The sequence below is a fragment of the Aspergillus novofumigatus genome (genome assembly GCF_002847465.1).
Source record: "Aspergillus novofumigatus IBT 16806 chromosome Unknown P174scaffold_3, whole genome shotgun sequence".
NCBI lineage: Eukaryota > Fungi > Ascomycota > Eurotiomycetes > Eurotiales > Aspergillaceae > Aspergillus > Aspergillus novofumigatus.
This window is the reverse complement of record NW_020194276.1, coordinates 1,720,094-1,747,395: the sequence shown is the minus strand read 5'-3', so window position 1 is coordinate 1,747,395 and position 27,302 is coordinate 1,720,094. Positions and strand designations below refer to the sequence as shown.

The following is a 27,302-nucleotide window of genomic DNA, read 5'->3' as shown; positions in this document are numbered from 1 at the left end:
TCTTTATTTCGTATGTGGACAATATTTGCGACAGAAGTCTGGGCTTTCCAAGAAGGTGTAACCCTTGCATAAACACATCCTGAATCGGGAATGCCCACGCGGATCGACTTAGCCGAATGGGCTCCCAAGCCAGTTAATATTGATGAGGTCAATCGCTCGTCTTCTTGCTGAATCTGTCTGTCTACATCGCTTTTGCCTAATGTCTCTCGAACCCATAGCCATTGTCGGAACAGGATGTCGCTTTCCTGGATCCTCCTCCTCACCAGCTCGTCTCTGGGATCTTATTCAGAATCCGCGAGATGTCGCCTCCAAAGTTCCCAGTGGCCGATTCAACGTGGGTGCATTTTACCATCCAAACAGCCAACAGCACGGGGCGACAAGCGTGGCTGAGTCGTATTTCCTAGAGGAAGATATACGAGCCTTTGACGCTTCTTTCTTCAACATCTCTCCAGCAGAAGCAGCTGCCTTGGATCCGCAACAACGTCTGCTTCTAGAAACTGTTTCTGATTCCCTCGATGCCGGCGGGCATAGACTCGATGTCTTACAGGGTTCGCCTACGGGGGTCTATTGTGGCTTCCTCCGTACAGATTACAGTCAGATACAATTTGCAGATCCAGATTCGATTCCTCCATACACGGTCACCGGAAACTCGCCCGCGATCATGGCCAACCGAATCTCATACTTTTTCAACTGGACTGGGCCATCATTCTCTGTGGATACCGGGTGCTCCTCCAGCTTGCTGGCTGTCCATCTGGCTGTCGAGGCATTAAGGAAAGGTGACTGTGCGATGGCTGTCGCGGTGGGGAGTAATCTAATCCTATCTCCAAACGCCTATATTGCCGACGCAAAAACAGGGATGCTGTCTGCTACAGGCCGGTCGCGGATGTGGGATGCATCCGCCGATGGCTACGCCCGAGGAGAGGGGGTCGCCTCCGTGGTTCTAAAACGACTGAGCGATGCTACCGCTGCAGGGGACGAGATTGAGTGTGTGATTCGGGCTACAGGAGTGAACAGCGACGGGCGGACAATGGGTATCACGATGCCGAACGGACAAGCCCAGCAGCAACTGATCGAGTCAACTTACGCCAGTATCGGCCTTGATCCAAAGAATGCCGAGCAGAGATGTCAATATTTTGAGGCGCACGGGACGGGGACGCAGGCAGGAGACCCCCAAGAAGCCAGTGCCATTTATGGGGCTTTCTTTGGGGATGCCGCACCGGAAGACTCTCAAGTCCTGCATGTTGGTTCGATTAAGACTGTGATTGGTCATACAGAAGCGACAGCTGGCTTGGCTGGGCTGATCAAGGCGTCATTGTGTTTGCAGCATGGGGAGATTGTTCCGAACCTGCTGCTATCCTCGCCCAACCCTCGGATCGTACCTTATCTATCTCGACTGCGAGTGCCAGATGAACGTGTCCCATGGCCGAGCTTGTCACCCGGGGTACCTCGCCGCGCTTCAGTGAATTCCTTTGGCTTTGGCGGTGCTAATGTTCATGCCATTCTCGAAAGCTATGCCCCGCCGTCCTCTCCTCGGCGCCGCAAAGAAGATGAAGTGGGCTCTTGCCTTCTCCCTTTTGCTGTTTCGGCAGCTTCTGAACTCTCATTAGGAATGGTGCTGAAGGATCTCCTCCAGTTCCTCGATGATAACCCAATGATTAACCTCATGGATCTTGCTTTGACCTTGATGACACGCCGTTCATGTCATAAATACCGCGTAATGTTTACTGCCACCTCAGCAGACGAGCTCAGAGACCAAATTACAAAGGAGATATCCCGCCGATCCAGTGGCCGCATGCCGGTCGGCCTTCGTCGCCATGTCCAGTCTCATCTTAACTCCCGGATCCTGGGCATATTTACTGGCCAGGGGGCACAATGGCCGCAGATGGGCCTTGATCTCATCAGGACAAGTCCGCAGGCCCAGAAATGGATGGCCGATATGCAAGGAGCCCTCGATTCGCTACCTCTACAATACCGGCCCGACTTCGACCTCATGACTGAGCTGGCAGCCCCCGACTCGGACTCACGAGTCCACGAAGCTGGCGTCTCACAACCCCTCCGCACGGCCATTCAAATCGTTCAAACCAACCTCCTTCGCAACCTTGGGCTCAAATTTGATAGCGTGATCGGCCACTCCTCCGGCGAGATTGCCGCCGCATATGCTGCTGGAATGCTCGACCTCGCAGACACGATCCGGGTTGCCTATCTACGAGGCTGGGCGATCCAACAGTCTCAGCACCAACAAAATCCTGGGAGCATGGTCGCCGTGATGCTCAATTGGAAACAAGCAGGGGAAATCTGCAATCGCCCTCAATATGTCGGAAAAATTCAAATTGCAGCCTACAACTCCCCTACAAGTGTGACGCTCTCCGGCGACCGTGAGGCCATCGACGAACTAGTCTGGTTGCTTTCTAGTTTGGGACAAGCCGTGCACCCTCTCCATGTTGATACTGCGTACCATTCGCACCATATGCATTTGAGCGCGGAGGTGTACAGACGGGCGTTGGAAGCTTGCAAAATTCAACCAAGGAAGCCGAGCTGCCCGGTGCGCTGGTTCTCAACCGCGTACCCAGGGGTGGACCTTAGTGTCACGCGTGACGATCAAGCAAGTGATTACTGGGTAGCCAATATGCTGAAGTCGGTTTCTTTCTCGCAAGCCGTTGCGGTGGCGCTTCAATCTCCGGGGACCAAGTATGACTGTGTCATTGAGGTTGGTCCACATCCTGTGATGCGTGGGCCAGTGAGCCAGATCCTCGAGGACATGTCAAGGCCAACAGACCTGCCGTACCTATGCCTCGCAAAGCGAGCTAAATCGGGCCTTCAATCATTTGCCGCGGCGATTGGGGAGCTGTGGACTGTTTTTGGTCCTGGGGACCTTGATGTACAGGCATATGTCAACGCATTCAATACCAATGCTTCAGGAGCTGTGGTAAAGGGCCTGCCACGTTACCCCTTTGACCATAGCCAGAGCTACTGGGCCGAGTCGAGATTATCCCGAGCCCGTTTACATGCTCGCAATCCACCCAATGCGTTGTTAGGTGGAGTCCTTCCGACTTCTGGCCAGGGAGAGCGTCGTTGGAGGAACTACTTACGTCCCGAGGAGCTCCCTTGGCTGCATGAGTATAGACTGAATGGGAAGTCCGTCCTTCCACCGGCAACGTATGTCGCCATGATGGTGGAAGCAGCTATTGCGGTGGCAGGGGCATCTCCGGTACAAGTAATCGAGCTTCATGAACTTGAAATCTACCAAGAAGTACCTGTCCCGTTATACCAGGCGGGGCTTGAGACACTGTTCGCTGTGGGGGTAGAATCAGACGGACCCTGCGCAACAGGAAAATTTGCATGTCAAGCAGCTGTTCATGGCGAGCTCTGTCGTGTGGCCTCCGGCCGATTCAAAACCACATACGGCGCGCCTGATGCGCGAGCTCTGCCTGCACGATTCCCATCAGCAGGGCTCAACCCGATGGATGTCGGCGATTTCTACTCTCATCTATCTGCTCTCGGCCACGACTACGCTGGTGATTTCAAACGTTTGTCTACACTTTCCTGCAACCGAAAAGCGGCTTCCACCACAATGACCCATCCAGGGAGCGAGAATCAGCCAGCCTTACACATCCACCCCGCTACGATCGATCACGCGTTCCAGACACTCTTAGCAGCGTCAATTTCCAGAAGGGTGGATAAATTGACCAAGTCACTCTACAGAATCTCGAAGATCTCCTACCTGGCCATTAACCCGACTATGCGACCGGCAGACAGTGAAACCCTGACCATTGACGCCGCACTCCTTACCAAAGCTCCAGGGCAAATCACCGGTGCAATAGACATTTTCCGGTCAAACGACGAGTGTGTGGTATCTTGTGAAGGACTTCACCTAAATCGAACCGCGAATCACCCCACCCTATCTAGCCTGTTTAGCAGAATGGACTGGATACCTCTGCAACCCAGCGCAGCAGCGGGTGGCAAAGTGTTATGCCGGCCGGGGGTCGTCAGTACGCTGATGGGTCGTGAGCAGCTCGCGCTTCTGCATCTGCGAGAACTATGTGAGAAACTTGCGCGGAAGGATCGGAAGGGGCTCTCAGGAGCCAAGGCTGCGTTTTTAGACTGGGCTGACCATGTCCTTGTCCTTGTCAAGGGGGCATGAATCCCGTCTGGCGACCGGGGTGGTTGGAGAAAAATCTTGAGAATATCTGCACACCTGCACTTGGCCCTCTGGCGACGATCTGTGAGGAGTGGAAAAGCCTGTTTGATTTTGAGTGCAAGACTCGTGCTCCTACTGTTGAGCTTCTGGATGAGTACTACGCCGCGAATTTGCAGGATTTCGCCCCATGGTATGACCGACTCGTGTCGCTGGTAGGACAGTTGGCAGCGCTTTATCCTGAGATGAATATTCTGGAGGTGACAAGTAGTGGAACGGATCGAGTGACAAGACGCGTGCTGAGGGAGATTGGGACTGCCTACAACACCTATACACGGGCAGTCATCCACAGGTCGATGATGGCACCGTCCACGAAGCCGCCTGCACAACCATTCATCCAGGAACAGGATCTAGAAGATCTGTCATTTGAACCAGATTCCGTCGATCTCATCATTGTTCATCAAGCCCTCTACAACACAAAGTCCTTAACCGACACCCTCACAATGTTTCGCCGCCTCCTCAAAATAGGGGGTTACCTCCTCGTTCTGGAAGATACAAATCCCCACTTGATTCACCGAAACCTCCTACTCCCGTTAAGCGCTTGGCAAGGTAACGATGCAGAACACCCATCTCATGGGCCTGTCCGCACCCGTGAGGCATGGAAGGATCTTCTCATCGATCACGGTTTCAGTGGAATTGATAGCATAACCCCAATTCATGACGAGGTAATATCCGGCCTCTCGATCATAGTATGCCAGACTGGTAATCCCACGGTTCATCCCACGCGAAACCTTTCTATCCCATCGAATGAGCATCCCGATTTGGTGATTGCAGCGGCGCGGAGTACGTGGATGGATCGGACTTGGCTCGCTGTTCATGAAAACTTTCGACGTATGGTGCTAGTCGAGGATATCAGCAAGATTGAATTTACGAAGGGGAGACCTGCGCCGGTGGTGCTTGTCGTAACGGACTCTTTAAATCCCAGAGATTGTTTGAGCCCCGGAGAGGAGACGAGACTACTACGACGATTGTTCGCTGGCGCGAGCAAACTACTTTGGGTTACCTCCCGCTCTGGCGCTAGAATGCCCGTCTCCCTCTCCATGGCCGTTACAGCAGGCCTCCTCTGTGGTTTCTCAATGGAGCATCCAGACACCATCTTCCAGTACCTGGAGCTCCCCTCTAGTTCGGCCTCCAAGGAAAATGTCCGTACGGTGGCGACACTCCTGATGCACCTCGTCCGTACTGATGCTCGAGACAGTTCAAGGATGACTACTGGTCCGCCTCTAGAGTCCCAGCTGCGACTGTCTGAGAAAGGTGTCCTGTATGTACCGCGCCATACATATTCCGACCGTATGAATCAGCGGCGCCTGGCTGCCCATCTTCAAGTTGAAGACGTTGTTTTACTCAACCAGGACAGGCAATATTCTGTCCTGCAACTCGAACACGTAGGAACTGTTGAGAAGCGAAGCGCTCGCCTCCATGCATACCGGTCCACCAGACCCCTACCTGGTGTCTCCATGACCACAGTCGAAGTCAAGGTTCATTTCTCCACCGCGCATAGTATCAAAATTGAAGGGGTTGGGGTTTTCTATCTCTTGATAGGAGTAGCTTCCAGGCCTAACAACGCTGAGTATCCTCTGGCAGGAAAGGGTGGCTCTCGCCGCGTCCTCGCACTCTCTGAGCGCAATGCGACGCGGGTACGTACTCCCTCTTCATGGTGTTGGGCCGTACCCCCAGCCGTTTCTGCCGCAGAAGAACCTGGTTTCCTTGCGAATACAGTGGGTATGTTGGTCGCAAAAGGGATCTTATCGCAGACAGAACCCGGTTCTGTAATATTGGTTTTGGAACCTGATATCACCAGCCTCCATGTCCTAAATTCCCTCGCACCCTTGCATAAGATCGAGATACTAGCTATCACGCACAAGGCGACCGTCAAAGCCAAGAAACAGGGTGTGATTTATATCCCTGAGCGTACGCCTACTCATCGACTAAGGCAAATGCTCCCAGTATCTAAAGTGGGGGCGCTTGTTTTTCATCACGCCAACAACGACGACAACGTGCAGAAACGTATCCGCAGCTTGTTTCCAAGTACTCGGCATTTTGATATCTGTTCATTCTATCAGGTCGTCACAGCGACGGCACATTCACCAACACATGTTCCTGCGTTCAGTATTCGTACTGCCCTAGAGAGTGCATCTGGGTGGCTCTACCCGAAGGACGCCACTTTCACGGTATGCTCGGTGGCCAAATCACTTTTCGGAGAAGTTGATCTAGGGCCGACAACTGTGATTGATTGGTTATCTGACGAGGGAACGCCGATCAGAGCACAGATCCACCCAGCGAGCGATGGGGTGTCTCTGTCCCCACAGAGCACGTATGTTCTCTGGGGGCTTCCCGAAGCCCTGGGGAGGGTTGTCGCCGAATGGCTTGTCACCCATGGCGCGCAGCATCTAGTTCTTGTCGCACCATTCTCCAAAAACCCCCAGTGGGTATCTGCTATTGCATCTGGTGGCGCAAAAGTCATCACAGTCCCCCCTAAAGAAGATCTTGTACACACTGTTCTTGCGATCCGCGGCCATCCATCCTTGCCTTCGGTCCAGGGGATTGTGTTCAGCGGCGAACTTGATACTGGCGTCACGCCTGATATAGCGCTAGCGAACACGATTGAGAGGGCCAAAGCCCTATCGCAGCTTTATGACTCCCCCAATCTAGACCTCTTTTTGGGGGTTGGTCGCTGCCCGGTCAAACAAGATCCGCAACAGTACGCCGTAACTGAATATCTCTCAGCACTTGCTCATCAGAGAGCGATGTCTGGTCTTCCCGCAAGTGTACTTTGCCTTGGGCCCGGATTGAATATTGATGCCTTAGACGGGGACGACATATCGGAGATTCTTGCGGAGGCTGTCCTGGCTGGAGATCCTGTTGGTAGCAGATTTCGTATGGTTACAGCTGGACTCTGTCCTGATACCGGCAGTCCAGAGTATAAAGTATGGGAAGCCAGCCACTGGTTCAACCCGGCAATGTCTAATATGCTTGCCTTGTCAAGGAAAGCAAGGCAAGAGAACCTTGTTGTTAAAACAGACGCAGAGAACACGCCGTTAAGCGTTCAACTTGAGCGTGTCAAACAAACTGCGTCTGCCGTCACGGCTGTACGAGGTATCCTGAGCCAGCACTTTACCAGATATCTCCAGGCGCTTCTGCAGTCTGCGACGGAGATCACCGATAATACCCTGTTCAACGAACTTGGCGTTGACTCTATAGTAGCGTCACAGTTGGGAGGATGGTTTTCCAGGGAGGTTGGAGTGAAGGTTTCGGTTGTTTTCATTCTTGCAGGGTCATCCGTGGGTGATGTTCTTCAAGAGGTCGCAGAGAAGTTTATTTACTGATTTATCTTTCCTGTATGAATACAAATTATATGCCTTACATTTAAGATGGTCCGCACACTTCGAGCGCGAGACAGCTGTCCCAGATTTTCCTGATTCGATTCATCGAGCTCAACGGTGAACGTGTGTCGATAGGGATTGTGTAGCTGTTAATTCGCATAGGTCCAGTCTCTGTCTCCACTCAGGATCCCGCTATTGGCTAATATTCCGTTCCTAGACCTGGTACGTCCCCGCCAGACAAATCCTATTCTGCCAGTTTCACCACTCGCAAATACCACTAGCTTATGTGGCTGTTCAACTCTGTGCTTTGCACTTACACATCTTCAGGATTATTATGGCCGACTAGGACTTACAGCTTGGACCGAAAGCAACTGCCAAGGGGAGATAGCTTTCACCACCTTCAACAACATCAGTTTTGCGCGAAATATCTCCAATGCATATGTATCCCGCAGTTTTATGATCTCCCAACCACTGAGAGGTCAGGAGCAGCTGGATATTTCTGTGGCACACAAATTCAAAACCTACTTTTCAAATAAGGATCAGCTATCTTTTAACAGTTCATATATGATCATTTCTGACAAAGCTATGTTGCTCTTAACGTAATCCACAACCGAGCGAGCCACCCAACCGAGCGAGTCACCCAAACATGATTCTGGCCGCAGTCGAAAACCATGAGATATCTTACTATTATAGAACCAAACCAAAGCAGAATGTCTGAATATTTGAATTATCTAGGTCTACTAGGACAGCTTGTTCTAATATGACTAATTTGATGGCAATTACTACATCGTGGTGGCGCATGCTTCTTAGGAACTGGTTCCATTATCTGTGTAGCTTCTTGGGCAAGTTACTGGCCTTTAGCACCTGTCAGAACACCTCTAGTAGTAATAAAAGATCTAGGTTGCGTGCTTTTGCTTCTGCTTCTCATTTGCTGTATGTAGCCCCTTTATCTCCTGATCTAGGAGAAGGACTTTATGCATAGTGGATTTAGCTGCCTTTGTGAGCTAATGGATAGCCTTATTTAGGGGACTTTGTGAGTTATGCTTAATAAGCTGTTTGATAAGCTCCATCTGCCTTTGCACCTTAGTAGTAGTATAAGGGGTCTTTGCAATCTATTCTGCATCTGCAGGTCCATGAGCAGTAGTAGGGGGTGTAATAGTCTTGATAGTAAGCTTATCTAGTACCCTTTGGGGGTCCAAAGGAACTAGACTAGAAGCTGCAAAACCACTGTGGATATTCTTAGATGATAAGATCTTTCTTGATTCTCTATAGAGATTAAGAAAGTTTTCCTTATTAATATGATGAATGCTATTTTAAATGCTTCTCATTATCTCCATCCCATATACCTCCTTTAGGGGTGCAAAGCAGCCAACATTAAGAGGTTGCAGTTTATCAGATGAATGAGAAGGCATATAAAGAGGGATGATCTGATAATTCTTATAGAAAAGATCAAACTCTGCTAATTCATGGCTAGCATGGCTATCAAGAATCAAAAGTTAATATTTCCTAATTATATAAGCTATAGTATGCTTTTCAAAGACCTTTTCTAACTATAAAACTCTAAGGTCATTAGTCGTCCACCCATTATCACTTAGGCTGATTAGCTAGTTAGGGTTGATATCTTGACACCACTGAGACTAGTGGACCTTGCTAGAGAAGATGATTATAGGGGGAGAGGCCATCCAGAGGCATTAATGTATTTAATAACAGTAACCTATTCGCAATTCCCTGGCTGTATAGCTTGTACGCAGCTTGTTCAATGATAGGATGCAGTGATAACCTTTGCTATATAGGCTACACCTATTTAAAAGCCAGTCTCATCAAAGTTATAGATATCCTGTTTAAGAATACTATATTTTACTATGGTATTCCTAATAAGATTAAACTATTAGTTAATGACTTCTGGGTCCTCATATCTTGCACGCTGGTAATCATATTTGTGAGTATATTTTGATATCAGGTTATTATGCTGTTTAATAAAGTTACTGACCCAGTTTTTTCTAGTAGATAGGCCTGGGTTTTGATGAGATAGTAAGATATCTGCCATTTTGTGTACAGTATCCTGAGTTGGTGGTAGGCTGCGCTCATCCATATCCAGAATCCATTTCTTTAGAGAACCCTCTTCTAGACTGCTAAGCTTCTAGCAGTTAGCTGGTATATTAACCCATGCTTTGCGGCCGCTGATTTGATGCGTAAGAGTAGACTGAGGAACATCATATGCTGCTGCTGCTGCTTGTATACTTTTGATCTGGCTATTTTGGTATGCTTTGACTGTAAGAGATATGCGATCTTCTAATTTGATAGTTGAATCTGATTTTTTGATGCCATATTGGATGGAAATTTGGGTTTGATGATCTCAAGGATGCAAGGTTTCAGGGGTTCTGAGGTGGCTCGCTCGGTTGTGGATTACGTTAATGGAAGTATAGATTATTATAATATACCTAACTTTACTTGCTATCAGTTATGGATCAACCCTGGCCTCTAAACATAGTTATTCTATATTAAATGTCCTAGCCACCTGATATGTGATACACTTTAGTAAACTATATATCTAAATCACTGCAGTACTCATGTATGAGTTATAGCTACTTAGATAAGTTTGCTCTTAGAATAATGTAGTTAGAGTTCTATTAGCTATAAAGAAATAATATGTGTTTAAGTGTGACTGTGTGCTCTCATGCCCACCCTAATAGGGTAAGATAAATAGGGGCTCTTTAACTTAACAGGCTCCTTGTGTCACGGTGCTGCCGTGGATAGGAGTTGGCATCACTAAGGAGGAATCACGTGAGCTTAGGAATATCTTCACCGCACAATTCTGCAACCTGTTTGAAGCTCTTTGTAACAGAGCGGATGTGGATTAGGTTATATCATTACCTCACATCGCATCTGTGTATGATATCATCTATTAATGTCTGCGCATCCGGCTCGAAGCATCATTAATCTGTTGGTGAAGGTATATGGGAACGCTTCCTCCTTGTCTGTCTTGCGGAAGACAAGGATTAGTCTTGTATAAAGGGGATCAACTGGAAATACTACCTCTTCCTTATCCTAATCGTTGCCGATTCTTACCTAGTCAACAGGTTATCTACCCTGCAAAGTAGATCCTTACACTCTTTGGACTATGTCCTGTCTATAGAGCCTACCCGTACCAGTCTACCTGCAGCCTGGGACTGTTAGATAAGGATTAGTGAAGCTAGCCTGAGTGTCAACTACCTCTTTAACCCATCCTTGCCTGCCTGCGAGCCTGCACCTTGACACCTTGCTGATTTTATTTAATGCTAGTCTCTTAGTTAGCATCTTCGCAAGAAGAGACCCTAGTGGGCACTGTTGACAACCTGAGCTTTGAAAGGGAGGCAGGAAATCTAAATAGTCCTTCAACAATATTTTGATGATATGTTGTGGTTACTTCTTTATCTGCGACGTTGAATAGTCAATGCTTGATTGGTTTTAAGGATGCTGAGTATATCAAGGAGGCGTAAAGCATCCAGAGCACTCCTTTTGCCATTCATATAGCACTGCTAGTAGGGAGCTGCATTTGATAATCTTTTCTGACATTACAAAATACCTTTTAGCATAACTTTGCAGGGCAAGACTATATCTATTGTTAGCATTAATGAGTTTGATAAAAAGTGAAATAACTGACTTGGGTTAACAAGTGAGCATTCCTTCATGGCCTAAGATGGGACAAGAGGGAAGAGGTGCACGACAAGAAAGAAAGGATGATAGTAGATGGAAGCAGGTGAGAGATAGTGGTGAGAGGAAGATGAGAGGAAAAGACACTGGTTATAGCACTCCCTAGGTACGCACCTCCCATGAAGTCAGTATATTATAAGGAGGTGTTCCTAGCTTTTGAAATTCAGACACTACCTAACCTCCCTAAGACTAATGATGGGTACTGATGTCTGAATACTTTGACTCCTTCGATGTATTCAATGTGGATCTGTATGACCGTCAACAAAAACATGATTAAATAAACTTCAAGGAGAACAAAACAAAATAGATCTGATGGAAACCTGAGGAAAGCTAGTAAACGGTCACCCGAAACAGTCCAGATCTCTTTGGTCACTTCGTCCAAGACTCCCTGTATCTCGTTCCGCATAGAACTCGCCTCCTTCTGTATCCTCGACCTGCCACTTCGTACCTCCATCGAGGATGAATAATAGCTCTGAAGGCTCAGTTTCTCAATTGCAGCTACTTATGCTATTGTCTGAGTAAGATATATAGAATGTATATATATATAAGGAGGCTATAGATTATAAGTATATGACTATACCATACCATATGCCTAAATTTGGTCCCTGTAGATACTTAGGTGTTGAGATATCTAAGCCTTGAAAAGTGCCATTTTATATGGGATACAGAAGGTGGCGGCTCGCCCGGGATGGCGGTTCACCTGGGAGATATGTTAATTAGAACTCCTATTTAGTAGGCTTATTAGCTAAGGAACTAAATAATAAGAATAATATCCACTATATAAGGCTATGGTTGCATGTGCTAGGATGGAAAGAATTAGGCATGATACTAATCCTAGTCAATAACAACCTATAATAGTTGTTATTATATGGAGTGGAGATGCAAGAACCTCTCTAAAGCTGCATGCGCCCTTGCACGCAGCAGTGGCCCTTGTAGTTGTACAGGTAACTTTTTCTGCATCCATAGTGCCAGTATAGCCATAGTCGGTTTCCCTTGCTCCCAGAGGTCTTTCTGATAGCCATCCAACAGCGTTCCCAGAGTTCTATGTTATCGCGCAATAGAATTGAAATCACTCCAAGAACTAGGTTCCTCAACCAGCATGGCATAAGCTCCTATCTAATTAGTTTGGTATTATTGTATTTGTGCCAGGTCTTGTCTCCGACGATCTCAGCTTAAACCAAAAGAGGACTAGCGCATCATATGTGCCCGTGCCCAATTGGGCGATGACATCACCAGCTGCTTCCTGCCCCTTGCCCTCTCTCTCTCTCTCCCTCTCTTCCTCTTTCTCTCTCGCACTCTCACACTCTTGTGCTCAGGGTCTTATCTCTTGTGGATATCCCTCCCTATAATTATCCCCGCTATAAGAAGTACGGTCTGATCATTCTTACTATCTAACATGGGATGCTGTTGATATTATCAGACATTCTTCTCCCCTGCATTTGTTATCTTCGCCCCTTAGGCTCAACCGCGGACCGCCCGACCTCGGTTCCGGTTCCTGATATACACCCAAACACGACGACTCTGAATATCGCAACATCTCATCCAACGACAGTCACATCATGACATTAAATACAGTCGCATTGGGTGTCTCCCTTACGCCTACCGTTGTCGCGACCTTGGTCTCTCACGTGGGTATCGCCCCAGCATCTTCTCCACTGTCCACTGACAGTCTGATTTGATAGTATCTGCATCGGAAATCCCATCGCACGAAACCCACCGTCCACATCTCCTACGACGAGGCAATCCAGGTCATTCGTCAATTCCTCAACTATGCTGCCAAGCACACCGTCGAGGATATCCAGGCGTTCACAGCCCAACGGGTTCCCGCCCCTCATTGGGTGAAGACAACCAAGGTCGTCATTCCAGAAAAGTACCTTTCTTCTGCTGCGACCGCTCTTATCAAGCAACTTGGTCCCAAAAGTATAGCGCGTGTGGGGGTGAGAAATGGTGGCAATGGCGTGGACCGTCGGAGGATCTCAGAGGAGAGTGGATCGAGATGAAGTCGGACTACCAGGAGAGGAAACGCACCAACGATCATCCGAACGGGAAGCGCATCATGTTGTATCTTCACGGCGGAGCCTACTTTTTTGGCAGTGTGGAGACCCATCGGTATCAATTGCAGCGTCATGCGAGAAAGCTCAAGGGACGAGTATTTGCACGGTAAGACAGCCCTTCCTCTGATTAACCATATGCTAATTGCGCAGTGAGTTACGCCCGGTCGCAGAACACAGAATATAGAATGACAGCTAAACCTACGAATAGCGGAATATCGTCTAGCACCGCAGTTTCCCTTTCCCTGTGCCCTACAGGACTGTTTGGCGGCTTATCTGTTTCTTCTCAACGAACACGATCCGACAGAGATCATCTTTGCAGGAGACTCCGCAGGCGGTGGAATCATCCTTTCGTAAGTGCCATACCTACTGCTCTGGGGATGCACTAATCTTGGCAGGATGTTGGTCACCATTCGCGACCAAGGACTACCGTTGCCCGCGGGAGCGATCCTAATCTCGCCCTGGGTGGATCTTACCCATTCTCTTCCCAGTGTGCTATCGGAAAGTCCAGGTGACTACATCCCACCGAATGGGTTCCGATACAAGCCCTCCGCAGCCTGGCCGCCTCCAAACGCCGACGAAATTCGCGCGATCAAGAACGCAAAGCAGAAGTCACCAGAAAGCGCCGTGGAAGAAGCCGTGCCAAAAGAGGACACCCGGGCTCAAGAGACAGCGGTGAAGGGATACACAGTCGAGAAGGACGGGTCAGGTGGGACAGAACCGACTCTGGCGGCTCTCCGACATTCAGAGGAAGACGAGACGAAGGTCATCGAAATCCCTATTGACGGTCATACAGTCGTACTGAAAGACCAGATTCAAATGTACGCCCCGAATCACCTCATCTCTCACCCACTCGTCTCCCCGGTACTTCAGCCGTCGCTCGGCGGTCTGCCCCCGCTGCAGATCCTCGTCGGGGGAGGGGAGCGGTTAAGGGACGAGCAGTTTTACACTGCTCACAAGGCCGCAAATCCGACAGCATATCCACCCAACGACAAGACTCTTGACGAGTATGATCCGAAACGTGAAATCTTACATAAATATCCTGGCACGCATGTTCAGCTGCAGGTATGGGACGATCTCTGCCACGTTGCCCCGACCCTTAGCTTTACGCGTCCGGCCAAGTACATGTATCGATCGATTGCTCAATTCGGTGCCTGGGCTCTTGCATGTTCCCAGACTTCGGAGATTGCTATCCTCGACGACAATGATATCTCCCCCATCACCTCCTCCAGTGAAACAGACGCTCGCGAAGCAGAGACCAACGGTGAGAACAAGGGTAGCTCAAGACCGCCCGTTGCGTCCGTCGGCAGGGCTGGTGATCCACTGCCTGCATTTAAAGATCGTATGATCCGCCAAAGAGTGGACAAAAGAGGACGCATATATGCGCTCGATCCCCCATCCTCCTATTCCGTCCTGCAATTCCCGCGGGATAAAATCGGCCTAGCGAACCCGGAGCTGGTCCGGAAATGGATGGCCGCAAAGGAGGAGTGGGATAAAAAGTTTGCCAAGGACAAGCTGCGAGTGCAGAAGCAGCGGATGGAAGAGTTGGCCCATGGATTCCAGGACTTTGATGGGGATACTGCTCCCCCAAGCTCCTTGGCGGCAAGAAGACTGGCTCCGGGTGTTTTGCCTCAAAAGGGCGGAAAGGAGCGGAAGAGCTACCAGATGACCATGTGGAGTCGGATGGCTAGCAAGCATGATAAGAAGACGCTCGCCAGAGAACAGGAGAGGCAGAAGGAAGAGGGTCGTTCGAGGCTGACGAGCGTCGACGCTGGACGAGCATGGGCGTCCATGGATAGACCGAGATCTCGCGATCATGTCGAGTCGTTTCCGACCGAGGGGCCCAAAAAGGATGCACAGGTCAACGGAGGGGAAGCACCTGAAGGTCGGCGAGAAGACCAGGCACTATCTAACGGCACTCAGCACGATACCAACCAATCTGAAGTCTCGCGTCCGGCATCGTCGAATTGGGCAAAGTCCGCCAGTCCTATGATCGTCTTGCCCGATTACGAGAGCAGGCAGTTCAACGCAGATAATGCCAGCACGACGACTTTGCTGCATGCTGCTGGAACCATTCCTGCTCGATCCGAACAGCCTCGGCCTGTCTCTCAGGCCGGTTCCGGGACGATTCGCAGCGCCATGACCGCCGACCGAGAAGATGCCAGTATCCTCGACGATGCAAGGTCACTAGCTGTGACGACGATAACTGCGCTGGACAATGCCAGTACCCGGGCCGTCCGTAATTCCACTGGAGTCGTCGGCGTGGTCAACGATAAGAACTCGACCAATGGTTCTGTCGAGACGTTGTCTGCCCCTCAGCAGTCTGGGGATCTGGAATCTTTCTATTCGGTCAATGCGAATTCGGGGGATGACGCTCATTCTGTCCGCGCTCGCCCGGAGATGCCTGATCGGGAGGTGTTCAAAACTGCGGATGAGCATCTTTGATTTAAATATATATGGCCTTTATAACATCATGTTCTGTATACCTGTCCTATTGTTCCATGTTTTGATAGATTTTTGGTATCTCCGAGATTCCCAATACAGTTACTCGACGTGAGCATTTTGTAAAGCCATATTCATGTGCGGTAGTCCTTCCGTTGACCCTGTGATGAATATCTGCATATTCCTGCTGCTATGGCATTAGATTAGACATCACCAGCTCATAGACACAGCCGTCTGCGACTCAGCAGAGTCATTGTCTGGAACCATCATGATCAACTATGTTTGCATCAAGGCTGATTATACCTTTGACTGGACCTGAGCAACCTACCCCGGAATACTTGGAAATGTCCTGAACGAAATGTACCATTAGCGGGTATGACAGACCACCTGACATCAATGAGCATACGACGTGGGTTTGCCCAGGGTCTTTCACGAGACTCAACCCTACCAACTTACCAACACCCTCGTAAACAGAGCTTGGAGAACTTGATACGCGGAAAAGCTGTCCGCTCGGGACAACTCTCGCTGTATAGTAGGCGATGGCATTGAGGGCCATACTTGATTGGACTTATGTACAGTTTCCAAACGCTGGGATAGAGATGAACATGCCATGATATGCCTAAGTGCCATATTCCACGAATGAATCTAGATACCTTGGCGTAGTGCTCTGTTTGGCAACTGTATACAACCTCAGCCATGTTGACTGCGACAGTTAGGGTAAGACTAGATCACATGACATGAAGGTAGTATTTCTTCATGACTGATATCTCCAGCGAAATATAGCTATAGAAAAATTCCTTATTTTCTGCTGAAAAATACTCAATGGTGAAGGACTTGACAAGACAGACTTGATGGTTGTTGAAAAATATAGACACCCTAGAATGATAGGAATCATGTCCAGACACCTTGTTAGCCTAGTGGTATTATATTTCAATAATGGTGCTATTTAGGTACTCCTCCACCGACGTCTACCAATCCGCACACATTCCCGTATGCTTATCAAACACCGAGCCAGGCTTGCACTCGGGGATCCCCGTAGGAGGACAATACTCAAAGTTCATGCAGTCACCCGACGCCAGAGCACACTGCTTGCCATTGAAGACCTGGCCAGGTGGACAAGCAGGCCGCTCAATCGAAAGACACTCCTTGGCCTGTTTGCTATAGACGGTGCCAGGCTGGCAAACGGGATCCTTCTCACCGACACACTTCTTCCCGTTGAAGCGCATGCCCGCCGGACAGGTCGGCTCCTCGGGGTAAGCGCACTCCTCGCCGTCGAATTCCAGACCGGGCTCACACTCAGGCACTGAACCAACGCAGTTCTGGCCGTCGAAGTGAGTATTGGCCGGACACTCGGGCTTGCGGTCGGAGACACACTCCCCGTTGAGGAGGGTGTAGCCGGGTTCGCACTCGGTGGTGACGAGGCTGATGCACCGCCCGTTGGTCCACTTGTGGTCGGGCGGGCACTCTGGGTCCTTGGGGCTGACGCACTGCTTGCCGTCGAAGACGGTGCCCTTGATACAGGTGGGGACACCGACGACGCAGCCGCCGGCGACGAGGGTGGAGCCGGGGCGCAGGAGGGGATGGAGCTGGTGACGCAGTCGCCGTCGCCGTTGGGGACTGAGTTGGCGGGGCAGGAGGGGGTGATGCGGGAGACGCAGCGGGTGCCGTCGAAGATGGTGTCCTCTGGGCAGGTGGGGAAGTGGCCGGAGGTGCAGTCCTCGCCGTTGAAGGTGGCCCCGTCGTCGTCGCACTTGGGGTTGTGGGTGGTGGAGATGCACTTGGTGCCGTCGAAGGTGAAGCCTTCTTCGCACTGGGGGCGGGAGAGGCTGACGCAGAGGCCGGACTCGTATTTGGTGTCGGGTGGGCAGCTGACGTGGACGGAGGAGATGCAGTTTGCGCCGGAGAGGATCAGGCCGGGTGGGCATTGGGGCTTTTCGATCATGGTGCAGGTGGCGCCGTCGAGGATGTAGCTGGGCGGGCATTCGGGGGCTCGGTCGAGACGCAGCGGCTGCCCTCGAGTTTGGATTTGGGCGGGCAGGTTGCAACCTTGATGGACTGCTTCTGGCAGAACTTGCCGACGAGCGTCATTCCCGGCGGGCATTTGCCGTTCTCGTCGACTCCCATCAGGCAGACTTCACCATTCCACGTCATCTGCGGGGGACAGCAGCGGGCGGTGTTGGAGGCCATGTCGAGCGAGAGGTCACTTCCGGGGGGACAGCTGGCTGACTCGGACAGCACGCATTTCTTGGTGACGGGGTCCATCTCGGAGGTTGGCGGACACGCGGGTTTGGCGGTCGTCGTGCATTTGCCCGTGGTCGGCTGGAACGAGCTGCCTTCGGGACAGGAGGGCTTGATGTCGGAGACACACACCCCGTCCTTGACACGGCTGCCTTCCTCGCACTCGGGCCCGGAGACAGAGATACACACCTTCAACGTCTTGTGATACTCCGTGCCCGCTGGACAGACTGGGGGACGATCGCTGACGCAGTGTCCGTCTTGGAAAGCCAGCCCTTCGGGACACTGGGGCTTTTTGGCACTGACACACGTCTTGCCATTGAATGTGTACTTCTCGGGACATCTGGGGCCCTCCTTCGACTGGCACACATTGCCGTTATACACGAAACCAGACGGGCAGGTGGGAGGTCCGGTCACGCAGGACTTGCCCTTCCATACGGTCGGGGGTGGACAGGTTGGCTCCGAGGTGGAGATACAGACTTTGCCGTCGTAATCGCTGCCTTCGGGACAGATGGGCTTGACCGTGGACACGCACTTGTCCTCTTTGCGGATGAAGCCATCGGGACAAGTGGGTACACCGAGGACGCAGGCCTTGCCATCGAACTCTGTGCCTTCGGGCAACACTTGACCAGACCGGATGAGGGATCGGTCAATGGGCGAATATCGTCGAGGGTGTATTTGGACTTTCCGAGGGGAAACTGCCTGGCTTGTGTCTGGACAGACAGTGCCACCACAAGTGCCCACAGGGACTCTGTTCTGACCATGACAGATGTTTTGCTGAGAAGAAGATAGAGATAGAAAGATGAGGGGGAAGCTGATCGAGAAACGGGATTCATGGAGCTGTGAATTGACGCTCTTTATAGCAGCTCACGGGGACTGAGATGTCGGCCGCATGCCTGACTATGCGACCTGGTATTACAACTCAGCCTTCAGCTCTTCGAGTGGATTATCCACCGACTGTGCTCCCCTCAGTGCGGAGTACTACGCGCATCGCGGGGATTCCGGTGTCTTGGATAGCTACAGAGTCCAGCTTTGCTAGCGCCACTGATGTAGGTCTCCCAATGAGGCAGATGGCTACGGCTGGATGGAGTTAGAGCACGAGCAGACCATTGGATTTCTGCACGATTAAGCCATTGTCACACTTACCAGAGGAGGGGATTGCGGGTCGAGAGGATTTGAAGAGCTGCATTGCGGCAGTGATGAGGACCACTGGTTTAGTGCAGCTCAGCTGAATCCTGGGACGCCCATCTGCACGTCTGCATCTTGTGGCAAGATATATCTTAGCTTAATCAATTCTAGCAATGCCCATTGGCCGTGGATTAGCAGGGTTGTTTCATAGCGCGGATAGATCGAGTTTGTGTTTGCTTTTTCTCTGCATTTACGGAAAAGATATTTGTACCTATCATTGCCAGCTGACAACAGCATCAGTTAGTTCAATTGACAAATACGTATCTTAAATTAGAGTGATACTGAGATACCAACATCTTCAGCCGCGCAAATGCTACTCCGGGGCCTGGGGCAGGCCGGCGATTCCCGCGATCTGCCATGGTTAGCTGCAATCCGTATAGTCGCAGATCTTCTGCAGCATGGACCAATGGTTCACCACGTCTCAGATGACTGTCCAATAGTAGAAACGAAATAGAGTAGCTGCCACCTCCATGGTCGCTCTTGTTCCCAATGTCTCATAAACAGTGGGTCGTGGATCCCAGCTATGTTCCTCTGCTGGCTCGAGGGTGCAGATATCCCTCAGCAATACTTAATATGGCTGGATAACCGTGCCCATAGCCGACGGGTGAAACAGTGGAATGGGAGAGGCCACTATTTGCTTATAATTCTGGTAATGATCAGCGATAGGTCCTAAATGGGTCAATGCATGGTGAGGTTGTTAGCAGCAGTGTAACCTGACCATGCAGCGTAAACTCAATTCGAATTAACTGCCAAGTACGACATGGGCTCACCGGGTACCACCTGAGAGTCAACTTGGGATTGCCTTGCACTGTGGCAAATGTCTATAGACGAGATCCTGTGGACGTGGCTGGCTGAGATGGCTTGTCTCATGTAGATCTCTTTGGACATTAACTTCTCATTACGGATATAGAGTCCGTAGATGAGACAGTCCACGTATATCCACGCAAGCCTGGATGTGGTACAACACCACTCGGACACAAATGAGCCGATTGATTCCCCATGGGGAGTAAGGGCACGGATTACTGAATCGAGAGGTACCGCGAATGGACAAAAGTAGATAATGTAGTCGGCAATCCTTGCCCCATTCAGTCAGATCTTGAGCTGGAGACCTTGGCGATACGCATGTTTCTCAGCCGGAACATTGTGCAGCCCGCCTTGGGCTGCAGCTACGTGTCTACTAAGTGTGATCATTCGATATCTCCTGGGTTCAGCTCACTGGTGCAGCGCTACTGCAGGAATGAGACACGTCACAAACAGACGGATCTTCTAGCTGAACCTCTCATGGATACCTTGGCGCCTCGCAGTGCAGATCGTCCATGCTAACGACCAGATCATTGACCTTCTGTGTTACATTTTGCCTACGTCGACTGGCTTCCACTCGCGTTCTCGTTCGGACAGACTTGACCCCAAGGTCCTACAATACTATCAGTTGCTTATAATCTCCTGAAGCCCTACCAAACCATGGCTCTCTCTATGGAAGCTTTACTTTTCTTTCAGGTATAAACAAACATGCTATTAAAACACTCCATCCTTTCCCTTCTCTGTGCTCTGGAGGTTGCCTGGGCCTCGGATCCCTCCGCATGTTTCTCCCCCGACGCCAAAGGCAAAGCCGGCTATAAAGCATGCTGTGACAACCAGAGCAATGGCAAAGGCACTGTAGGCGGGGTCGTGTTCGAGTATACCTGCCAAACATTCCTCAAGAAAGGCGGTGACTATGGCACAACCCACAAGGGAGTCTCCAGCGCGAGGGAATGTGCCCAGCTATGTGCCGGCGACGCAAGCTGCGAGGCCAGCTCGTGGGGGAGCGGCATATCCCAGTGTTTCCTGCTCTCGAGCAAAGGGTACACCCGATTTACCCCCAACCCCGGGTTCCTCATTCTCGAGAAGACCCCCGAGGAGCCGGAGAAACCGGATCGTGTAAAGGACTGCAAGGATCTAGTTGATGCGGGGAAGAAAGAGGGCGAGGCCCAGTGCGCTACCGAGAAGGATAAGCTCCGCAAGGAGGGAGAAGAGGCTCTGCACGAGTGCCAGAAGCAAAAGGAGGCAGCTGTTGCAGAGTCCAAGACACAATGTGAGAAGCAGAAGGAAGCCGCCATTGCAGAGTCCAAGACGCAGTGTGAGAAGGAGAAGGATGAGCTGCGCAAACAGGCCGAGGGAGCCGCGCAGAAAGAGCGCGAGCAATGCGAGAAGGACAAATCTCAACTGCGCCAGGAACGCGACGACGCGTTGCAAAAGTGCAAGTCGGATTGTGAGACGGAGAAGGAACAGCTCCGCCAGCAAGGCACCGATGGAGCAAAACAGTGCGAGAGCGACAAGGCGGCACTGCAGCAGCAGCTCAAGACCTGTCAGGACAACCAGCAGCCGACGAAGCCTACCGACACAGCCGCAGCCCAGGACCCCAAGTGCCGGGATAACAGCTGGCAGAACATGTGCGGTGGCGTGTGCCAGGAGGATACCTTCACCCTCGCTGGAGTCGTGTTCAAAAAGAGATGCTTCGTGCGTACTGTCATGGGACGAGAAGTACAGGTCTACCAGCGCTCGTCGCTTCTCGAGTGCCTGGAGAAGGACTGTGCTCCCAACCCCAATTGTCTGGGTGTGGGATGGAGGCCGTGGGAGGTCGGAGTAAGTTGATCCCTTTTTTGCATCTGTACTGTTTGCCTTGAGGCTAATATCAACAGCATTGCCACGTTCATATGAGCATCGGCCATGGTCTTCGCACCGCTTACAATCCACACGAGCATTTGATCTACGCCAAGGATCGAGTTACGCCGCTGTGAGCCTAGGAAGAGCTCGAGGAATGTTTGGGACTTGGGTTGTAATGGAAGGCACGGAGGATCTGCCTCCAACCTTCTTAGGAGCTTCATAATGTCATTATAAGACTACAATGCAGCGTTGACTCTTCATATGCCAAAATGGAGTTTACAAGGACCATTCTGTGCCTAGACTGGTCACTTGGCAGTTGCACAGTGCATCCTGTAAAGAGGATTAAGATCGTTCGGCTCTCGGTCGCATTGGTACTTTTGTATCTAACCAGCCAGGACCAGACTTGGAATCGTATATTCGTATGGTCATATTTCCCTCCTAAGCTCTATAGAGAACCCTGTCTCTATAGCCAGAAGAGATTGCAAACTACTTCTTCGGGAAAAATAGGTGTCTGGCAATACGTGCCCTTGGCCTCTTGCACGCCAGCCTGGGACTGGCAGGCACTGATCCTTCATATGTCCCTCTATCCTACAGTGACCACCGCGGCAGCGTGTCGCAGGTTGCAGTCGAGATTGAAGGAGACTCCGTGCTTGACGTCTCGCGAACCTCAGCATACAGTGGCTCATTTGGAGTCGGTGTACACTTCGGCCTCACCGCAGACGGAGCCATCCCAGCTAACATCACAAGCCTGACTGGTACTCCTTGCAGGCAGCACAAATTACCATGGGCCAATTTCGGCTCTGGTCGACTGATTCATTGCCGAAGTAATGAAAATTGCACTTTGCAAACGGCCGAGATTCTGGTTGTGGCCGAATGTGATAAAGTGCCATGTATCTGAAATATAGTCCGCCCCTTTCAGGGACCGTCAGCCCCGGAATTGTTATCTACTTTGCCCTTGATTCTCCGCTTTTCAACCGTCGTTAGCGCTTAGGGTGGGATGGTCTATTCGAACTTGATCTGAGGGTTGATATTTGCGGAGGATGTACTATGTAGACAGGTGCATGCCTTGTTTGTCACGGACTCACTTCGGAGTATATCCATTCCCCCATCCGGTCAAATCTAGTCTAGGACCCTGAGTGGGTGGAGCTTCTTAGAGCACTAGGCTGAACCAGACCCTTAGAAGTGTACCCTGAACATCATTTGGATGGCTCCAGCGAATTCTGCACTAAGATAGCGTAGGGAAGTGTGAGACATTTGGTATCAGAATGTACAGGGTCTCAACCGAGCTGATAGCTTTGAGGACGGAGTATATAAGGTATTTCCAGTGCCCTCACTGTTCCTATGGCTGGTCAAACTCGTTCGTTCTTTCTAGCAATCCATGTCTTTCACTTCTATTTCCTTCCTTCCATTCTCTCAGCGAACTAGATCGTTTGCACTTTCTAAAAAAAATGAAGCTTACTTCGTCCATTCTCTTCTCGCTTGCGAGCGTCACCCCGCTGGTCTCGGGGCAGTACGTTTTCTCCAAGCTCATTGTCGACGGCAAACCCACCCAGGACTTCGAGTACATTCGCAAGAACACCAACGGCTACATGCCCACCCTCGCCGCCGATATCCTCAGCAATGACTTCCGCTGCAACCAGGGCTCGATGCAGTCCGCCGCCAGTACCAAGGTATACACGGTTGCCCCCAGCACGGAGCTCGGCTTCCAGTTAGCCTACGGCGCCCAGATGAAGCACCCGGGACCTCTGCAAATCTACATGTCCAAGGCTCCCGGCGATGTCAAGTCGTACGACGGCTCCGGCGACTGGTTCAAGGTCCACCAGGAAGGTCTCTGCGCCGACACCTCCAAGGGGATCGTGGACGAGGATTGGTGTACATGGGGCAAGGATACCGCGTCCTTTAAGATCCCTGAGGATACGCCGGCCGGGCAGTATCTTGTCCGCGTGGAGCATATTGGCCTGCATCGCGGGTTCAGCGGCAATTCCGAGTTCTACTTCACCTGCGCTCAGATCGAGGTGACGGGCTCTGGGTCGGGATCGCCTAGTCCTGTTGTCAAGATTCCCGGCGTGTACAAGCCTGATGACCCGAACGCTCACTTTAACATCTACTACCCTACTCCTACGGCTTACGACCTCCCTGGCCCGTCTGTCTGGACTGGCGGCTCAGTGGGAGCCGGCAGTGCCTCGCCTGCTGTCAGTGCAATTGCAGCGGCACCTGCTGTCAATAACAATGCTGCCTCGGCCGCTCCCACGACCATGACGACTCTCTCCAAATCCTCCGCCAAACCGACTGCAGCAGCTGGTGCAGGAGCAGGTTGCGGTAGCTCAGCTTCCTCGTCCGCTGGATCCCCTGGTGGCGCCCTCAAGAAATATGCTCAGTGCGGTGGTCTGAACTGGACTGGTTCTGGCTCTTGTGAGACGGGTACTACCTGCCACCAGTACAACCCTTACTATTACCAGTGTGTCTAGTCGTGGCCAGTTGGGGCTTCTCGTCAGCGTTGTAGCAGCATGTGGATTCCTCTGCGCGCTCTTACTACGTTTTAGACATCTGATTCCATTCTTTCCTCTCATTTTGACCTGCTATCCACATGGTTGCTCCGATGGAAGCAAGCTCCGAACTAGATTGTATGTACTCCAGATGCCAAGTATGTAATTCAAAATCTACACTTCTGCCTGGTTAGCATCGCAGAGGTCTGTATTAATTGAAGCTCGAAGGGTGCTCGATTAGGTTTGATCAACATGTCCAGACTCCAGAGACTAGAAAACTCTACAACTCTGATGGAAGCTCGACATCTATTATTGAGAATTAGTTAAAATGCAAGCCGGCCAAGTTTCAACCGGCCCAATTAATCTACAGGATGGTATCATGGTCCATGGACATGGTTCCGTTGGCGCCAGACTTGGCTCTTGTAATATTCGTATATTCGTATATCTCTATATCTGTATATCTGTATACCCTACGCACTCCAGTACGTTCGTATCCAGACTACCTTTGGACTCGGCGATACTGGAATCGAACTAGAATTGCGATGTTCTCAAATACTACGGTGGGCGGCCTCAGGAATTCATCTCTTGCGTTTTCTTAAGGCAGTCTGTATCAGCTCACGACGGTATCCCGAGCCCAGCGACGTAGGGCTCAATGGCAGACAACGGCTTTGTCTACAAACTATACCGCTATGTTCCTTCAATTCCAGCTGCTGCGATCATGGCAGCAGACTTTGGTCTCCTGGCCACGGGGTATCTCTATCGCATCGTCAAACACAGGGCATACTTCTTCGTCCCTTTCATCATTGGTCTTCTTTGTATGTCTTCACAGATGGCCACCATCATCATCAAATGCTGACAATTCAAAAGTTGAAACAGCAGGTTATATCGCTCGCATCTTCTCCCGCTTTGATCCAACCGCCCTGGGTCCATATATCATACAGACAATGTTGATCCTCGTCGCTCCCCCCTTGTTCGCTGCCTCCATCTACATGACTCTCGGACGCGTGATCCCAGAGCTGGACGCAGAACCAGCCTCGCTAATTCAAGTCCGCTGGCTAGCCAAGATCTTCGTCGTGGGGGATGTCATTTCCTTTCTGTGCAGTGCGGAGGTAACAGCCCCCCTCATTATCCGTCCATGGCACCCACTAACTCATCCTGATATTTCACAGGGGGCGGGGTACATGGCGGCAGGCACACTCGACGCCATGAAGAACGGCGAGCACATCGTCATCGCTGGTCTCGCAATCCAGCTACTCTGGTTCGGCTTCTTCATCGTCGTCGCATCGCTGTTCCACTGGCGCGTCGTCCGCCATCCAAAGTATACTGTCTCGAAAGACCGGAAATCCCAGGGCTCAGGGACCTCCTGGGCGACTCTCCAGCCTGCGTGCTGATCCTGGTTCGCACCATCTTCCGAGTGGTCGAGTTCGTCTAGGGCAATGCCGGTTTCATCATGCACCATGAGTAGCTCCTCTATGTCTTCGACGCGGTGTTGATGGGGCTGACTGGTATCGTGCTTGGTCTTGTCTTCCCAGGCTCGTTTGTCTCACAACAGTCGCGACGGGCTGAGGATGCTGTTCCTCTTGGTAGTCAGCTGTCTAGGTGATATGGGTCATTTGAGTCTGGCATATCGGTCCATGTGCTGGTCTATGGCTTGGAGTGGCGGTATTGTTTCGTCTATAGACTTCTCGTTCAGACTCTATCACAACTGTTAACTCAGAATCCCATGCTTGAGGGGTAAACCAAGCAACCATAGAAGATATTTAGTGGATCCGTGTATTTCGGAACATTTCCGTGTCTCTTCTTGAGGCTTCGGTAGGGTCGCACCAAGGGTCCACTGAGACCCTGTCCCGCTTAGCTTTATCGTGCCGATGTAGCACAGTGAAACCGCTAGTCTTAGCCTTGGTCCTAACGGCCCTGGAAGCGAGCCTGGTGAGCTGTGGTCTGATTAATGTCGGCTCCCTGACTCTTGCAAGATGCCGTAATTAGAGACAAAAGCAGGCATCTCTTTGGGAAGCTCGTATAGATTGACCCACACTGCGGACTATCCACAATTAAGGGTCTCTGACTTCAGGGACAGATGTCATATCTAGTGACAGCAGCCCGAGGCGACGGCTATTTAACAATGAGTACCCGTCGACGAGAGTGCTCAAAAGACAGACACTCATCATCGTTCGCAAAATGGTCACTTTCAACCGACTTCTGCTCTTCTTCCCCGTTCTCGGGGCGCTTGCCTCCTCCGATCCCACCACGGAGCCCACCATCGAGGCCACCAAGTCCTTCGACTTCCTCCAGCACATGGGAGAAGTCATCTTCAACACCACTGACGCAAATCTCGATCGTCGCGACACCACATTCAGCAGCAGCAAAGACGGCGTGAATGCCGCCGGCTACTACTACTCCCTGTACAACGACAACCACGCCGGCGCCGGCTACACCGAGGACCCCAACAGCGGCCACTTCAAACTCGGCTGGAGCCTGCCTTCTCGCAGCGAGTTCCTTGGCGGAAAGGGCTTTCGCGGTGGAAGTACTCGGTACGGAACTAATCCCTCTATCAGTCCCTCAACTCATAACTAATATCCAACAGCACCCTCACCTGGGACGGCCACTTCTCCGCTAAAGGCGATTACACTCTCGCCGTCTACGGCTGGACCACCAACCCCGTCACCGAGTGGTACATCGTCGAGGCGCACGGCACCGGCACACCGGGCAACGGCCACATTCTGGGCCAGGTGTACGCTAACAATGGCGTGTATGATGTCTACATGCTCCCCTACCGCAATGTGCCAAAGATATATGGCACTACGAACTTCAACCAGCTGTGGTCGGTTCGTCGGGCCCATCGCACGACTGGCACGGTCGATGTCACGGCGCATTTTAACCGCTGGAAGCAGCTGGGTTTGAAGCCAGGGAATCCCGTCTTTCAGATGGTGACTGCGGAGGGGTTCCAGGGGAGTGGGTTTCTTGATTTTACTCTGCATTAGAGCCGTGATTCGGATATGTACGTGCTGTATAGTTGTGTAGAAATATATATCATATGGTGGTTGGG

General features: G+C 51.1%; 7 protein-coding genes across 7 annotated transcripts; 6 read left to right on the top strand and 1 right to left on the bottom strand.

Annotated features, from left to right (window-relative positions):
- The first annotated feature begins 194 nt into the window (after nt 1-194).
- On the top strand, nt 195-7,575 carry pyr2 (non-reducing polyketide synthase pyr2). Its single transcript, XM_024831115.1, has 2 exons — nt 195-4,040; nt 4,133-7,575. Exons 1-2 carry the CDS (start codon nt 200-202, stop codon nt 7,519-7,521), a joined length of 7,230 nt encoding a protein of 2,409 aa, XP_024684000.1. The 5' UTR covers nt 195-199; the 3' UTR covers nt 7,522-7,575.
- A 4,935-nt stretch (nt 7,576-12,510) lies between these two features.
- Nucleotides 12,511-15,832, top strand: P174DRAFT_439997 (lipase/esterase family protein). The gene is made up of 5 exons (XM_024826945.1): nt 12,511-12,839; nt 12,894-13,140; nt 13,194-13,360; nt 13,458-13,615; nt 13,661-15,832. The coding sequence occupies exons 1-5, from the start codon at nt 12,771-12,773 to the stop codon at nt 15,705-15,707; spliced, it is 2,688 nt and encodes an 895-aa protein (XP_024683999.1). The 5' UTR covers nt 12,511-12,770; the 3' UTR covers nt 15,708-15,832.
- A 747-nt stretch (nt 15,833-16,579) lies between these two features.
- P174DRAFT_449827 (uncharacterized protein) lies at nt 16,580-19,128 on the bottom strand (the record flags this gene model as incomplete). Its single annotated transcript, XM_024828882.1, has 4 exons — nt 16,580-17,290; nt 17,359-17,712; nt 17,751-18,652; nt 19,086-19,128. 4 exons carry the CDS (start codon nt 19,126-19,128, stop codon nt 16,673-16,675), a joined length of 1,917 nt encoding a protein of 638 aa, XP_024683998.1. The 3' UTR covers nt 16,580-16,672.
- Nucleotides 19,129-20,636: 1,508 nt separating this feature from the next.
- P174DRAFT_404113 (uncharacterized protein) lies at nt 20,637-22,053 on the top strand (the record flags this gene model as incomplete). Its single annotated transcript, XM_024824015.1, has 3 exons — nt 20,637-21,176; nt 21,213-21,749; nt 21,806-22,053. The coding sequence occupies 3 exons, from the start codon at nt 20,637-20,639 to the stop codon at nt 21,902-21,904; spliced, it is 1,176 nt and encodes a 391-aa protein (XP_024683997.1). The 3' UTR covers nt 21,905-22,053.
- Nucleotides 22,054-23,218: 1,165 nt separating this feature from the next.
- Nucleotides 23,219-24,238, top strand: P174DRAFT_366492 (lignocellulolytic auxiliary activity family 9 protein; the record flags this gene model as incomplete). Its single annotated transcript, XM_024822114.1, has 1 exon — nt 23,219-24,238. One exon carries the CDS (start codon nt 23,219-23,221, stop codon nt 24,236-24,238), a length of 1,020 nt encoding a protein of 339 aa, XP_024683996.1.
- A 670-nt stretch (nt 24,239-24,908) lies between these two features.
- On the top strand, nt 24,909-25,859 carry P174DRAFT_458946 (RTA1 domain-containing protein; the record flags this gene model as incomplete). Its single annotated transcript, XM_024829725.1, has 5 exons — nt 24,909-25,071; nt 25,124-25,365; nt 25,426-25,574; nt 25,613-25,682; nt 25,722-25,859. The coding sequence occupies 5 exons, from the start codon at nt 24,909-24,911 to the stop codon at nt 25,857-25,859; spliced, it is 762 nt and encodes a 253-aa protein (XP_024683995.1).
- A 575-nt stretch (nt 25,860-26,434) lies between these two features.
- Nucleotides 26,435-27,237, top strand: P174DRAFT_386813 (glycoside hydrolase family 11 protein; the record flags this gene model as incomplete). Its single annotated transcript, XM_024823325.1, has 2 exons — nt 26,435-26,787; nt 26,841-27,237. The coding sequence occupies 2 exons, from the start codon at nt 26,435-26,437 to the stop codon at nt 27,235-27,237; spliced, it is 750 nt and encodes a 249-aa protein (XP_024683994.1).
- Between the last annotated feature and the right edge of the window lie 65 nt (nt 27,238-27,302).

Excerpts from the sequence above, each read along its gene's own strand:
- pyr2 (XM_024831115.1), top strand. The coding sequence starts at position 200 with ATGTCTCTCGAACCCATAGCCATTGTCGGAACAGGATGTCGCTTTCCT. Across the intron at positions 4,041-4,132 it reads TCTGCATCTGCGAGAACTAT|GGGGCATGAATCCCGTCTGG; the intron begins GTGAGAAACTTG and ends GTCCTTGTCAAG.
- P174DRAFT_439997 (XM_024826945.1), top strand. The coding sequence starts at position 12,771 with ATGACATTAAATACAGTCGCATTGGGTGTCTCCCTTACGCCTACCGTT. Across the intron at positions 13,141-13,193 it reads TGGTCCCAAAAGTATAGCGC|GAGAGTGGATCGAGATGAAG; the intron begins GTGTGGGGGTGA and ends AGGATCTCAGAG. Across the intron at positions 13,361-13,457 it reads CGAGAAAGCTCAAGGGACGA|CTAAACCTACGAATAGCGGA; the intron begins GTATTTGCACGG and ends ATAGAATGACAG.